At 32.8% G+C, this 15696-nt stretch overlaps 1 protein-coding gene across 1 annotated transcript in view; it reads right to left on the reverse strand.

Moving 5' to 3' along the window:
* Positions 1-7893: 7893 nt before the first annotated feature.
* The window catches only part of LOC106787135 (protein rhomboid), a 124237-nt gene continuing 116434 nt past the window's right edge, over positions 7894-15696 (reverse strand). The window contains exon 6 of the mRNA XM_014749251.1: positions 7894-8286. Coding sequence (XP_014604737.1) covers positions 8039-8286 — 248 coding nt within the window. The 3' untranslated portion in view covers positions 7894-8038. The remainder of the gene's footprint in view (positions 8287-15696) is intronic.

A 15696-nucleotide genomic window follows, 5' to 3' on the forward strand; every position in this document is an offset into this window, starting at 1 on the left:
AAAAAAAAAAAAAAAGGCCCAACTAAAATACGCGCTTTGCTATTTTATCTTTGGAATGAAAATATTATATTTACAGGTCCGGTCCCGACGCGAATACGGTCAATTTATTTGTTTATCTTTAAATAACGATTTCAATCAATCAATCGTTAGAAGAAAATTTTAGAAATATTCTAAAAGCACAATGTAATAATATAATTAATATTAACCGCATATCGATTGACCTAACAAAGTTTCATCGATTAATCGAGTAAGAAAAGAGGAGAACAATGATACTTCGTTACAAATGAATTTGACAATTTACGATAAATTAACGTCACGTTGACTGAACGAAGTTTAATTATTCATTGATTAATTAAAAACTGCATCTCTTTCTCTCTTTCTCTCTCTCTCCCTTTCTCTCTCTTTAAGAATCTTGAAAATGTTAATTATCTATCTAAAGAGGATTATTATTTACCATTATACTCGCGCGCGGCGCGTCGGTGATTTATTATACTGGAGAAACGAAGTATCATTTAATTTATTTCTTTTCTTAAACTCGATATTTCGAAATTCGAAGAGAAGGAGAAGGAGAAGGAGAAGGAGAAGAAGGAGAAAGAGGACATCAAGAGATTAGCGTGTTCGAGTCCTTTCGCGAGTTACGATCACCACCGATTAAGAAATATTAACTTTTTTGTTTTGTTTTTTTTTTTTTTTATCCAACATGAAAGAACAACGAATACATTTTATTTGGTTATCATTTGAAAGTAGATAGGAATACTATGTGTCCGTTGTTGTGTCTTTGACAATAATTTTTCTTTGAAAACATGTACGACACATTTTTTTTTTTTAAATGTTTCATCATTCTTTCTTACATCGATGTTGGAATTTATTAAAAAATAATAAATAACACATTGGGGTTTAAGTTACTTTGCAAAAATCAAAATATATATGCATGTGCATACATACGTATAAAACATACATATATATATATATATAAAAGGTATCTCATTTTGATCGACTAGTTTTTAATAAAATTAATTACTTAATTAATTAATTAATAATAATATCAATACTCGGCGATGAATAGTACAATAATTAAATATATTTTGTCTGTGTGTATGTGTGTGTATAGTAACTAGATTAATCGAGCCGATAAAAATGTTTGCGAGACTCCTTTTATATATTTAAATACATGTGTACATACATACATACATACAAACAGATATGTATTGTATGCACGTACAAGATATATTTCGATCAATCGATTATAAATACCGTCGCTAGGCTATTCTTTCCTTCCGTTTCATCTTCATCCTTTCCTTTTATTTCCATTCATTTCTTTATTCTTCAAGCTATCATCTTCTACTTCTACTTCTTCTTCTTCTTCTTCATTTTCATCTTCTATCTCTTTTAAAACGTACCTCCTTTGGCGTGTCGGTAAACGCGTACAGAAATACTATGCGAAATATTCTAGGCGAGGACTTGACGTTATCACGTTTTGTACGGAGCAGAATGATTAATTGTCTCGAACGCTCAATAACACGAGATGAACGAATATAAACGATGAGCTTCTCTCTCTCTCTCTCTCTCTCTCTCTCACTCTCTCACACTCCTTCTTGCCATTAAGAGAGCAAGCTCGATTTATATTATTTTTCGACGATAATAAAAATTTTTGTTCTATTTACGATTTAAGTGTGAACAATAATAATAATAATAATAATAATAATAATAATAATATTAATATACACAATAATAATAATAATAATATTAATAATTAGTAATCGCATGAAAATTTTGTTACTAGCTCCACTTCTTTGGCTTGTGGATATTCTCATGACTAACACCGTAAGCATTATAAATAATTATTAAACATTAATCGCAAATCTTCTTTCACGTATTTCGCTGATATCGCAGCTCAAATCTATACTTTTGATATTTACACACACACACACACACATATATATATATATATATATATATGTGTGTATATCTTTTTTGCATCATATTTTAACGCGCATCAGGTATAACACACGACACGTACATACACATATACACACGGTAAACACTTACTCACATATTCTCACTATCGGTTTAGACTTTCAACCTGGATGCGATGATGATCGTGTCCCGTTAATTACCTTCGTAAAGTCGATGATCGTGCGACAGGGATGATAGGGATGATAAGGGACGAGGAAAAGGGAAAATTGGAAGTAGGGAAAGATAGGGGTGGGAGGAAGGGTGGAGGTGGGGGTGGCAAGATAAATTCATTGAAGTGAATTTTCACTGAAAATTGTATCTCGTGTCGTGGCAGTGTTATAAACCATATATATATATATATATATACATACTTTCTGACATTTAAAATAAACACGCGCTCAGGAAAACGTATGGACGCAACGGGGGAATTAATTAAACTAATTAAAAACTTTAACCTCACGGAAAATCGCGAATCCCCCGATGCGTCGTTGAATTAAATGGCGGATTATTAAACGGATCGATTCGAATTATCTTTTTATTTTTTTTTTTTCTTTCCTTTTTCTCTTTCTCCCTCTCTCTCTCTCTTCTTTCTTATTCACTTGGTTTGGATTAAAAGGAGAAAAAAAAGAAAGCAAAAAAGAAAATAGGGAATAAGAATAAAAACGAAAAAGAACAAGAAAATGAAATGAACGAATAAAAATTGTACGCGTAGGGAAAAAAGTACACACACACACACACACACACACACACGCACACACATTTTTTCTCGGTTTTTCTTTTCGACGATAGTTTTGCCCGACGATGATCGGGTTAATTAAATGGAATACGAGGTTTGTTCTGAACAATGCGTGATATTCAACGGATGTCTATATCGATTAATGGGACTCGTTAATTTAAAATCAAAAAACGAATAGAAAATGATGATTTGATTATTGCCGATGGAACCCCCTTAAAACTCGGACTACTAGGGGATGGCAATGATATATGAATACGAGATATCTCGAAAAGGGAATTAAAACAAACATTTAAAACCCTCCCTTCTCAAACCCCTATTGGATATCGTGTGTGAAAATAAATAAACGTAATTGTGACGATATAAAAAAAAGAAAAAAAAAAAAAACAAAAGAAAACTATAGAAGAACGCGAACACGACTGCTAATAATAAACGAAAATTCGATAGGACAATCGTCGTTCGAATTATTTTCTTTTCCCCCATTTTATACCGACGAAATGTTTTTTTTCCTTTTTTCTCTCTCTCCCCTTTTATAATATTTGTTTTTTTTTTTTATCGAATGGTAATAATTGTGTTTAACACTTACGACGATTTTTTTCTTCTTTTCTTTTTACTCTATGTTTAAAAAAGAAGAAAAAAAAAATAAAAATAAAAAGATATAGGAAAACATTCGCGAACGTAATACAACGAGCCACCGTTAATTTTATTTAATTTTTGTTGTTCTTTCTTTATTACTCTCTCTCTCTCTCTTTTTCTTTCTTTCTTTCATTCATTCATTCATTCATTTACACAAATAATAATATCGCTTTGCTATCGTATGTAAAAAATACATATCAATGAATTTCAGGACAATATGAATCGGTTAAAATGAAATGAAATGAAATGAAATGAAATATCAAAGAGAGCACGATAGCAATAGCAGCAGCAGCAGAACAGTAAGCCGGTTTTCAATAACATGCAAATGATATAGAAAGAGAGAAGAAGGGATCGGTACAGTTTTTCCAATCATTATCACCTTATACCCAAAGTTCATTTCAATGGGGGATATATATTAAATTGAGTACGAGTGTGGTATTACATTTCTTGGTTTTTTCCTTTTTTTTTCTTTCTTTTCTTTCTTTTTGTTTTTTTTTCTTCTTCTTGTTTATAAAATAATATGAAATGATTGAAACGCAAAATTATATAATGGGAAAATTAATCATCATTCGTGTAATAATATGTTCGTCAAATAGATTCGTATTTAAGAATCTTTTTCTTTTACAATAAATGCATATAATAACATATTCGAGAGAAAAAAAAAAAGCAAAAAAAAAAAGAAGATAATAATACTTTCAAAATTATTATTTATATTAACGAAGAATACGAGAAACATTACTCGCAAATACGTACGTCAAGAACATAAACGAAGACGACAAAGTTGGTAATCATTTATAGTGTCTTTTTCTCTCTCTCTCTCTCTCTTTCTCTCTCTCTCTTTTTTTCTTTCTTTTTCTCTGTTAAATAAAGCCGCATCGGGAATCGAATTTCGTTGATGAAAGAAAAAGAAAAGAATACGAAAAAAAAAAAAAAATAAAGAAAATAAAAGAAAAGAAAGGGTAGTCAGAGAGATAAAGATAGATAGATAGACAGAGAGAGAGAGAGATAGAGTTATAGAGTGGAGACAGATAATGTGAAGGAGTGTCAGGATGACCTCAAACGGATCGAAGAGTTCGAGATGTAGCAATTCTTTTTCTCATCTCTTCTCTTACCGGAGACTCATGCGAATTTAATTATTCGAGTATCGGATAGGTGTATCTCAGTAGAAACATAGTGGAGAACACGACAATGGTATCATCGTCTCTGCAATTTTCAGTATCCTAGTGTTCTAACGCTGTCTCTCTCTCTCTCTCTCTCTTTCATTCATTCTTTTCTCTTTGCATTGTAACATAGAACATTGTAGTTATTTAAAGTGGATACCTTCGTCACCGACCATTTGTTTTTGTCTTTCTCTATACATATCTATCTCTCTCTCTCTCTCTCTCTCTTTCGTTTCTTTTTTTCTTTTTTCTTTTTTTTATCTTTTCCTTTTATTCTCTTCTTACACAACCCTTTCACAGTCGAGTCGCTTTTTCATTCCATTTCTCTCTCTCCCACCGTTTTTCACGACGTTTTCTGCGAGTTATATAGCAGTGTGTACCTTAAGCTACAACCCAACGTAGCTTTCTCGTGGGTACTAATTGACTAGCATCGTTCATCACTCTCGTTTTTGATCTCGCTACTATCTTTCTTTCTTTCATTTTCATTTTCATTTTCATTTTCATTTCATTTCATTTCTTCCTTCCTTCCTTCCTTCGTTCCTTTCTTACGTCTCTCTCTCTCTCTCTCTCTTTTTACTTTTGTTTAATCCTTCTAAGACTTTATTAGTTAAATAAGAAAATACCCCAAACTCTTGGTTTTAAATAAATAAGTAAAGTTTCGGTGTAATATACATTAAGAATGAAATTAAAGTTAGACACTGAGAGAAAGAGAGAGAGAGAGAGAGAGAGAGAGAGAGAGAGAGAGAGAAAACTTTGTTTTGTTCGGTGAGACAAGAAGAAACAAACAAACAAATATTTTTAACAACGCGATGAGTGTATCGTAGAAACTAGTTAAATTAGAACGATAATTAAATTGATCGTTATTCCAACGATGAAATTATTTACCACGTGGCCATTAATATTATGCGCCATTTTGGTGATAATCTCTTAAAAAGAAAGTAACTTTGTCGGATTTATAAATAAGCAAATAAAACATTGAATCTAGTTGTACCCTGATAAACGTAAATTACTTATAAACTATTAAGACAATGTACACGTTTATAAACATAATATATATTTATATATATATATATATATATAAATATAAATTAAATAATACGTAAATAAAAGTGTGTGATATTCAAATCATCACCGAAAGAAGAGAATTGTTTTTTCTTTTTTTTTCTTTTTTTTCTTTTTTGTTGAGAATATCGAGCTATGATTTTGCGTATAGTGTGAGAGAGAAAGAGAAAGAGAGGAGAGATAGTTGGAGAAGAGGAGGAAGATTGATGGTGGTAAGAGGTAAGAAGATCTCGAGGGATACAAACAACGGAAGTATAAATTCCAACCGAAATTACTATTATAGTACATAAGTCTTTGAAAATTATCCAACAATTCGTATTTGTTTTTTCGCATATATTATATAAATTATATGAAAATGGGACTAATTAATTAATTAATTAATTACGACAAACAAAAAAGAATACTTACGCGTGAATACGATTATTATTATTATTATTATTATTGTTGTTGTTATTATTAATATTATTATTATTAATATTATTATTATAATACAATACGATGAGAATTGGTAACGTGTTTCATGAAGTTACGTACGAGGAATTCTTTTTATTGAGACGAAGGAACGAACGAAAGAATGAAAGAAAGAAAAATATATATATAAAAAAAAATGAAGAAAATGGTGGCAGTATGTAGTATTATCAAGAGGAAAGAAATTTAATAACAACGCGATTGTCATTTTCTTTCGTATATCCTTTCCACGTCGTTCTTAAAAAAAAAACAAATATTTAAAAAATGAGGAACGAGGAGTGAGATCGTAGAAGGAGAAAAAAAAAAAAAGAAAGAAAAAATGAAAAGTAAGAGTAAGAAAGGACAAACAAGAAAATGAGGAATATTTTTAAGCGAAAAGAAAACTAAAATAATAATCTCGTCGTAAAATATTATTTTTGTCGGTGTATCCCATCATCAATTAGAAATTCGCATCGCAAATTTTCCAAACAATTTTTTTATTTGGTATTGTGTGTTTATTAGTTTCGTATTGTTTTATTTGTTTTTCCCTTTTTCTTCTTAACCCCCCCACCCCACGCTCTTTTAATAATTATTATTATTATTATCATCATCATTACTCTACTAAACGCACTCTCTAAATAATATCTTTTTTTAACATTCGCTCACGCATTCTTAATTCTCAGGAAATTTTTCGCATTTTTACACACTTACGACGACGTTATTCTTTTTAAACTTACTTTACTTACTTATACGTTGTTGTTGTTGTGTTGTAATTCTTCTTTTTCTCGTAATCTATCCTTCTTTCTCTCTTTCACAATTTTTTCTTGTTTCTTTTTTTTCTCTTTTTACTATTTACAAGACTATTTACATTGGTATACAATGAACGATTGCGTGCACACGCGCGCGCGAAACAAACACGCGTGAACAATCGAAATGTCATCGAGGATCAACGATCTTTACTTACTATACCCAACTTCTTCTTCTTCTTTTTTATTCGAATATACAAGAGCCGTAAGAAAAAATGACGACGTTTCTGTTTTCCCCTATTAATATTATTATTATTATTATTATCTTCTTCTTCTTCTTCTTCTTCTTTCGTTTAAACGAAGACGAGAGAGAAAAACAAAACGATGATATATATATCATAGTCGATGCAAAAAGGATAAACAAACTCTTTTCGACGAATTTTCCTGCGTAAGGGGTGGTGGTGATAATGATGCTGGTAATGGTGGTGGTAGGAGGGTGGAGGTGAGGGTATTTGAGACTATGGTTCTTTGGTTTTCGCGTATTTTTGTTGTTGTGTTGTGTTGTTGCTTGGTAGTAAATCGACGAAAAATATATCATCGTCATCATTATCATCAGCATTATATATCATCGTCATCGTCTTAATCATCTTTTTTCTTCTTCTTTCTCTTCTTCTTCTTCCTTTTTTGTCGTTCTGCAAAAATATATTTTCCCTGTGTGTATTGATATTATATACTCTATTCTTTGGTTTAACGCAGGAAAAATACGAAGAGATTGAAATCGCATCGACGCAAACGGAAACACAAGCTTCCCCCCTCCCCCTGCCCCTGCCCCTCCTACCACGAACAACACAACAAGCTTTCCTAATCTGCTGTTTTTCATTATTATTTTTTTCTTTGTTTTTTATCATCTTTTTCTCGTTATTCGATGATATACTCGTTGACAAACGATACGGACGTTAGCGCATGTATCAAGATCGTCATCCCAGAGACGTGGAAACATTTCCTTGTTGTTTTCCCTTTAATATTATTTCTTCAAGGATATTATTTTCATATTTATTCGTCCGACGCGTATGGATTTTTTCTTTTATATTTTTCTTCCTCCTTTTTCTCTTTCTCTTTCTTCTTCTTCTTCTTCTCTTTCTCTTTCTTTTTCTTCTCGTTCTTCTTCTTCTCCTCTTCTTTATTGTTATTATTATATCCTTCTTCCTTCTCTTTTTTCGTTTTCTCATCCAAGGATTTATAATATCAGCTTCGCGTTACGTGTTTCTCGGTTGACCGTAAGCGAAGCTGACCTCGCGTCATGGATAATTCGGATGCATTAGATTGTACATAACCGCGAAGATTGTGCAGGCCGCGTAAACGCCAAGTGCCACCCACCATAACAATTGCTCGTGCAATCTTTGTTCGAAATTTTTCAATACCAGAAGACCGATGGTAAGTCCTGCCAAGGCACCGGTTAAATGGGCGACGTAGGAGACCGGTAAACCAGCGTAGATTTGTTCCGCAGCGTACCTGTCGTAGATGGCAAAACCTACGTCGGCGCTAGCTGAAAAAAAAAAGAAAAACAAACAATTGAAACATTATTTTCTCTATGGTTTAATATCATTCAACATATTATATTTCATCGATTAAATTATAATTATCTATCTTTTTCTTTCTTTTGTTTAACTTTAAATTTATTAAAAGTTCGTTGCAAAAAAATTGTAATTTTAAATATAATTATATGCAATAATTAGCTTACTTGTATTTTTAATAATGGCTCATTGAAAAACTTCAAAAAAAGAAATATCAAATTATTGTATTATATTTTAAAATGGGGGTTGAAATAAAGTTAAACGAATATACAGATAATATAGATGCAAGGATGTTAATTAAAAAATTCAAACGTTTATTATATATATATATATATACATTTAGCAAATTTTCCTCACGGTCAAATAGCCTTACACAGAAGAGAGATTAGTTAATAAATATAATATTTACAAAATAAAAGTTCTCTCTTCCAGGTATAGGTAGAAAGGAAGAAAGAAATTATTAAATGTCGTGATACTGAGAAAGTATATAAGAAAGTACTAGTGTAAGAAAACGCGAATAGAAAACGCAGACAAGAAGAAGAAGAAGAAGAGAGGTGGTGGTAGTTTGAAGGAGGTACGAAATAAAGGAATACGCGAAGAAGGACGGTGCTGGGATTTCAAGTGAAAGGTGGAAGAGAAGCAGGAGAAGGGTGTGGGGGGTAGAAGAAGGAGGAGGAGGAGGAGGTGGTGAATTGCTTGAGGGTATCACAGCCGGTGGCTATTTCATGGAAAGCTCTCAAAGCGTAGTCGAGGGAAGAGCTTTTCAGCATCTTTCTTTTTTTACAGGTGCCGGATGGTCGTGGTCTCAGGGGTGTAAATAGCAAACAGCTTGCTCCTTCGTGTTGCTATAATCGTAGTAGTAGTAGTAGTAGCATAGTCGTGTGGTAGTCGTCATCGTAACGACACACACACACACAGACAGACACGCATACAAAGAACGAATCCCGCATGAGGACACCGTTCAGACTCTGATCTCGTCTTTTTTTCTCTATTCCATCTCGCGTACACTCACACTAACGCGTTTACACGTACGGAGGAGGACGCGAATAGAAAACTACGGACGACGGACGGTTTTCTATCTTTCTCTTTTAAAAGCACACACCTATATGCGTGTTATCTCTTTCTTCCTTTCTTTCTTTCTTTTTTTTTTGAATCCATAAGATCAAGTACGCAGATCTTATCTTTTCTTATTACCAACGAAAACCACACGCGACACATCGCGCGTTGACACGTTGACATTTTCCCATTTTTTACGCGGCACCAAGGTACTCGGAGTCGTAATAGCGGACTAGCCAATTTAAAAAAGGTCACTTGTGTGTGAGGAAAAAGAAGTATCATAGAAGAAGACGTTGTCCCTAAAGTTTGATCGTATATATATATATATGTGTGTGTGTGTGTGTGTGTGTGGGTGCTTGACGCGTCGTTGGCTCGTAATCGAGAAAACCAAAAAGCTTTTTGCACTGTGTTTGACCGAATATATACACACACTCTCGTTTTCATTATTCGTTCTTTTTATCTCTCTCTTCCTCTTCTCTTTCTCTCTCTCTCTCTCTCTCTACAATTGTTGGTGCTTTTCATCAACGGAGAGAACTGCCACACCGCCACCGATCGCGACGGTCATCACCTATCTTTTAATTAAAACTTCCGAATAGTGCCTAGGCCCGCGCTTTTTCCGCTTTTGTTTCCACCCATTTGTGTAACCCCTTTTCTTTCTCTGTCTCTTTCTCTCTCATACGAACTCTTGTTCTTTCATTGAAATCGGGCCACTAAAACGACGCCCTTCCCACCCTCCCCGCTTCCCCGATGCTGGGAAAAACTCTAAACGAAGAGGAGCTTTTTTCTTTTTTTTCTCACCAACGAATGTATTTTTAAGCTCATAAAGTTCGACAATTTTTGTTTATTTATCTTACAACGACGTTTAAATATAAACTATGTTTTTTTTTCTTTTATATTCGCAGAATTTTTTCACGGGGAGGTGGGTGGGGGGGGACTATATATATAGAGAGAGAGAGACAGAGAGAAAAAAAAACTAAATAAAATAAAGGGAATTTTAATATGAAACTTATATTCGATCTCTTGGAATAATTAAAAATAGGATTTGATTAAATAATCGATATCCCTATCGATTCCATCGCAACGAGATTACGTCAATTAAGTATCGCACTACTTCCGCGTCGTTGTCGTTCTTTTCCTCTTCTTTMCCCCCAGCCCCAACTCCAACTACCACCTCCCCCCGCCCCTCAGAACGACAAGCCGATTTCGTTATCGGACGACAGACTAAATCCAATTTGAAGTTTCGATCAAAGCAAAAAAAGAAGAAAATAATGAAGAAAATGCAAAACAAAAAAAAAAGATAAAATAAAATAAAATAAGTTGAACGAGAACAAAAGACTTTTCGTCGAGTTAACGTCTATCCCCCAATGTCTGCGAAAAACGCAAGCTACTCTTATATATAAACGGTGTGTGTGTCTATCTTTTAATTAAAACTTTTCGATCGCGATGAGTAGGGTATGCCTACAAAAGCTGCTCTTCTACTTCCCTTTTTACTTCTGGTTCCTTATTTTCTTTACTTATCTCTCATTTTATTTGGATTAACGATACTAATTGTAAGTGATAAGCAATTCGGATAGATAGACAGACAGATGGATAAAGAGAAATAACGTTTGCGAAAAGTTTAATTATCAGAAATTGAATAAATTAAACGTAAACGCGTATCATCAACGAATTAACTATTTCGTCATATGTAATATGTATATTTAAATAGGATATTATAAATAAATATGATTGTTCGATGATATTAATTACATCTATTTGGATCATTTGCATCTATATTTATGGTTAAAATCGCATTTATGATACAACACCGCGAACGTTACGAATAATAATTTATTTTTATTTGAACGTTTCAACGATAACGTTTCATGTGTCACTCGTGTGTATATATATTTATATATAAAATATTATTGGATTAATATCAGAAATGTCATTATAGATTAACGAAGAAATTTTAGATAGACTGTAGGTAAAAATATAGGGGTAAAGTAAGCAAGCTTTAGCTAGCTAGCTATCTTTTAATTAAAACTTCCGGATTCGGCACTAATTTCCTGCTCTACTTTTTCCTTTCCATCACATGCACACACGCGCTCGTCGTTCGCGAACCATGACCCATCCCTGGGTAGAGAGCTACTAGTTCGTCGTCGTCGTCGTCGTCGTCGTCTAGGACACAATCGACATCGTTGTTTTAGACTTTCGACCATAGTATCCATCACGGGAAAAGAATTGCTGACAGTTGGAACAAGAAAAAGAACTAAAGAAAGCTTGATTAACGAGAAACATTTCCTATGATTTAGTGGAATCTCTATGTCGGAAAAGCACGGCGAACGGCGTTGCGAAAAAGAAAAACGAGCGAATAAAAAAATAAAAGAAAAAAGAAAAAAGAGAAAAAATATTATGTTTAAATAAAAATATTTGTCGAAATAATCGATACGCGTAACGTTTTCGCAAACTTTTCAAATTCGTATCTATCATTAATACGACGAAATGAAATTTTTGTTTCGAAAAATTAAATCCAAACGTGGTTAAAGGTTTCCCGATAAATTTACAAACCAGTGACATGATGACAGCGACAAGAATTTTTCCATCCTATTCGCGATAAATGATATTAAATCAAAAAGCATTGTGAATTCGGTAGGAAAAATATTTTAATTAACGCGAAATAATCATTCGCCAACGTTGAAATGACCTCCCCCCCCCCGGTTACTTTGATATCCATATTTAACTAACTTTATATAAATACGAATTTTAATTGAAACGTTATAGGACAGAAAAAAGTTAATTATATTCGCTAGAATAAAATGTGAAATAAAATTATAAGGAAAATAAAAAAAATAGACAAAAACACATATATATACTAGTCAAAAATAAAGTATATTTCTTCATCCACTTGTCTCATCGAATCAAAATTATCTATTATATATATAAAAAACCGAAAAAAAAAAAAAAAAAAAAAAAATCAATAGCGTGTAAATCATTTCGTAGTTGAAAAAAAAGAAAAAAAAAAAAAAAACAAAGTTACGTTGAACTTTCTACGAATGTCAAAAGTTTCTATCGGCGTAAAAGCAGCAAACGTTTTCCTTTGGGAAATAAGAGAAGGTCCTAGGAAGAGGAGGAGGAGGAGGAAGAAGAAGAAGAAGAAGAGAGTGAAACGTTATGAATGTCCTGGTGGACTCAAGTAAAGAATAGAAAAAGGGGGTGGGGGTGGGGGTGATGGCCAAAAGGGAAAAAAGAAGAGAAAAGATATTGTGATTCAGTGTGTTCGTTTGTTTGATCCTACGATATACTACTATTATTATTACTACTACTATTTTACTTACCGATGACGAAGATGCCGATAAGTCGAACTATGCCAAACTCCATATTGTTGTAGTTTAGAAGAACGTTGGCTAGATGAGCGGCTAGAAGAGCATAAACGCCACCACTCGCTCCGACCAGATAGACGTCAGTGTCGAACACCGAGGTACCCAGGGAACCTGCAGACAGTCAAGACCAAGGTATAACTTAGTTGAAAAGTACCTTTAGTTTAAGCACCACTGTTTTGCGAGTCGACGCGCGGTCTCTTCGCACGAGACCTCAAACTACCCTCTACCAATCTCCTTCTCCTCCTCTTTCTTCTTCACCACTCCCACGATCGTCAAACTTACTTTAAACCCCACTGTTACGTTGGTAAGTGTAGTACTGTTACTGTATTGTATTTTTGATAGAAAATTGTTAAAGGAATTTACTGCTTGCCTTTTCTTATTATTATTATTATTATTCTTATTATTATTCTTCTTCTTTCGCAATCCGACACCCTGATATAACTATATTTACTTTGTGTAAGACTTTAAATTAGATATTATATAGTTTAACATTGGTTATAATGTAATACTCTAACTTTAAGTTTAACCAGTTGCAAATCGATCATTCTTAGTTATCCTTTTGTAACGTTTTACATTCTCCGGTCGTATATCAAAGAAATAATAATAATGGTTTTATATTTTCTTTTTTCTTTTTCCTTCTTCTTTTTCTTTTCTACTTCGTACAAAATAAACTCAGACTCTTGATATAATTATTTAGGTACTTAACTGTATTATGATATATAGAAGATTGTAAAAGGAATTTACTATTAGGGTTTCTTCTTCTTATTATTATTCTTATTTCCTTTTTACGTTATCCGACATACCGAAGAATATACTATATTAAAACTTTTAATTAGATATTACAGTTTTACATTTTAGTATTACTAAATTTTGTCTAACTGTTAACAAATCGATCATTCAGTAGCATTTTACGTAAACGTATATCAAAGAAATAATATTAAGGGAGGGTATTTCATTTTGTTGTTGTTATATAATGGTTTATGCATAAAATACTTGGATACCTGATACAACTATTTTTTCTTTCTTTTTTTTTTAAATATATTATACTTTTAATAACTTTTGTTCGTAACAATTTTGCGATAATCGATCCTTCTTATGTTAAATATTTTTATGCGAAACTAAAGATCCGAATGATTTATATTTCTTTTACCGATAGTTTTTTTTTTTAATGTAGTTTTTAACTTCCAAGAAATGTATATTTATCGTATCCTTATAACTCTTCCTATCTTTCTTTTTCTCTCTTACTATAGCTCATATTATATCTATCTATCTATCTATCTCTCTCTCTCTCTTTCTCTCTGAACGTTACTTCACAAACTCGTCGATCCGAGAGAGAGCTGCTTAACTAGGATCGACTTGGTTTTCGAGAGATGTTGGTTTAAGACGACCAAGTTTCGAGAAGGCAAATAAATTAAATTACACAAGCGTCCATCCATACTATCACGATTCGATTAAATCGTGAGTGACTAAATGTTACAGGGTAACAGATTCTATATAGAAATTGACCGATTGCTATTTACTCGAATGTTCTTTTCAATTACGATATAACTATCTATTACCCTCTTTCTAACCACTTACCTTCTCTAACATTTAATTAAATATCCAGCTAATTAATGTTAGTACGGTAAAAGAAAAAAAAAAAGAAGGAAAGAAAGGAAAGGAAAATGAAAATGGAAAATTAAAAACGAGTCGGTAAATAATTATTAGACGAATAAAATAAATAAATATCGTGTTCGATATAATATAACGATAGAAGGGAAATTAACAAAAAAAAAAGAAGAAAGAAAAATAATTATCTAATAAATTCGAATGACTCGACATTGCCCGGCACTAACTGCTTCTTTCGTCATCCCCCCCCTTTTTTTTTTACTTTCCATCCCTTTCCACCTTTCTTTCTTTTTTTCTCTTTCTCTTTCTTTCTTTCTTTCTTTTTTTCTGGAATTATGAAATTCATTTGAATCCTCGTTAGGTGCGCCTTTGGCTTTAACTTCTAAGAATTGAAGAAAGGATGAAAAGAAGAAAAGGGAAGTGGGTCGGTGCAAAAGTAGTCGGGGCGGGTGTGGGTTAGGTCTGAGTGCAAAGACGCGAACTAATATTTCAACGACCTACTCCCGGTTACGGGTACGGGTACGGGTCGTACGACTTTTATATGTACGTTACTTCTTACATGTACATTTCTCGCGTTTCCTCTACTTCTTACGAGAAACTATTCTTCTTTATGAACAACCTAAGAATATAAGAATAACGTGTAATACACGTGTACGTAATACTAATGTTCATGTTTTAGAAAAATCTTTACGAAATATTTCTGTACGATTTGAAAAAGAAAAAGAAAAGAAGAAATACAAACAAATATAGAAAAGGTGAGCAAAAGAAAAAAAGTCATATCGGAAAAATTTGGGATCGATTAAACGGAAAAAGAAATAACCAAAAAACAAAAGCCGATATATCATATTATATTTTTGAGAAAAATTTGATTCTTCCATTTGAGAAAAATAATAAAAAACAAAATCAAAAAGAATTCAATTGAATTCTGACTGAGAAAGTAACAAAATATTATTATTACGGGGGAGACACATTCCCTGTGTTCTCTCTTGAAACGAAGTTTAACGAGGCAGCGACTTCCGCGGTAGTAGTTCCGGATACAACGTATCCGGGCTACGACGATGCGAGCAACAGGTGCAGCGGATCGTGTGCCACTGTCGGAATCGATTGTAAAAAAAAAAGAAAAAAAGAAAAAAAAACGAGAATAAAGAGAGAGAGAGAGAGAGAGAGAGAGAAGAGAGGAAAGAAAAAGGAGGTTACAAATAAAAAAAAAAAAAATAATAATAAAAACCAAAGGGAAAGTAGGAAACCGGTCAAATGTGCATGTATTCAAATTTATCTCTTATAGGTTATCATCGCAAAAATAAACGTAGAAGTGAAGGGCTTCTTCTTCGAATTTCTTTTTTTTTTTTTTTTTTT

Source organism: Polistes canadensis, unplaced genomic scaffold (genome assembly GCF_001313835.1).
Source record: "Polistes canadensis isolate GaletaPanama2010 unplaced genomic scaffold, ASM131383v1 scaffold_93, whole genome shotgun sequence".
Taxonomy (NCBI): domain Eukaryota; kingdom Metazoa; phylum Arthropoda; class Insecta; order Hymenoptera; family Vespidae; genus Polistes; species Polistes canadensis.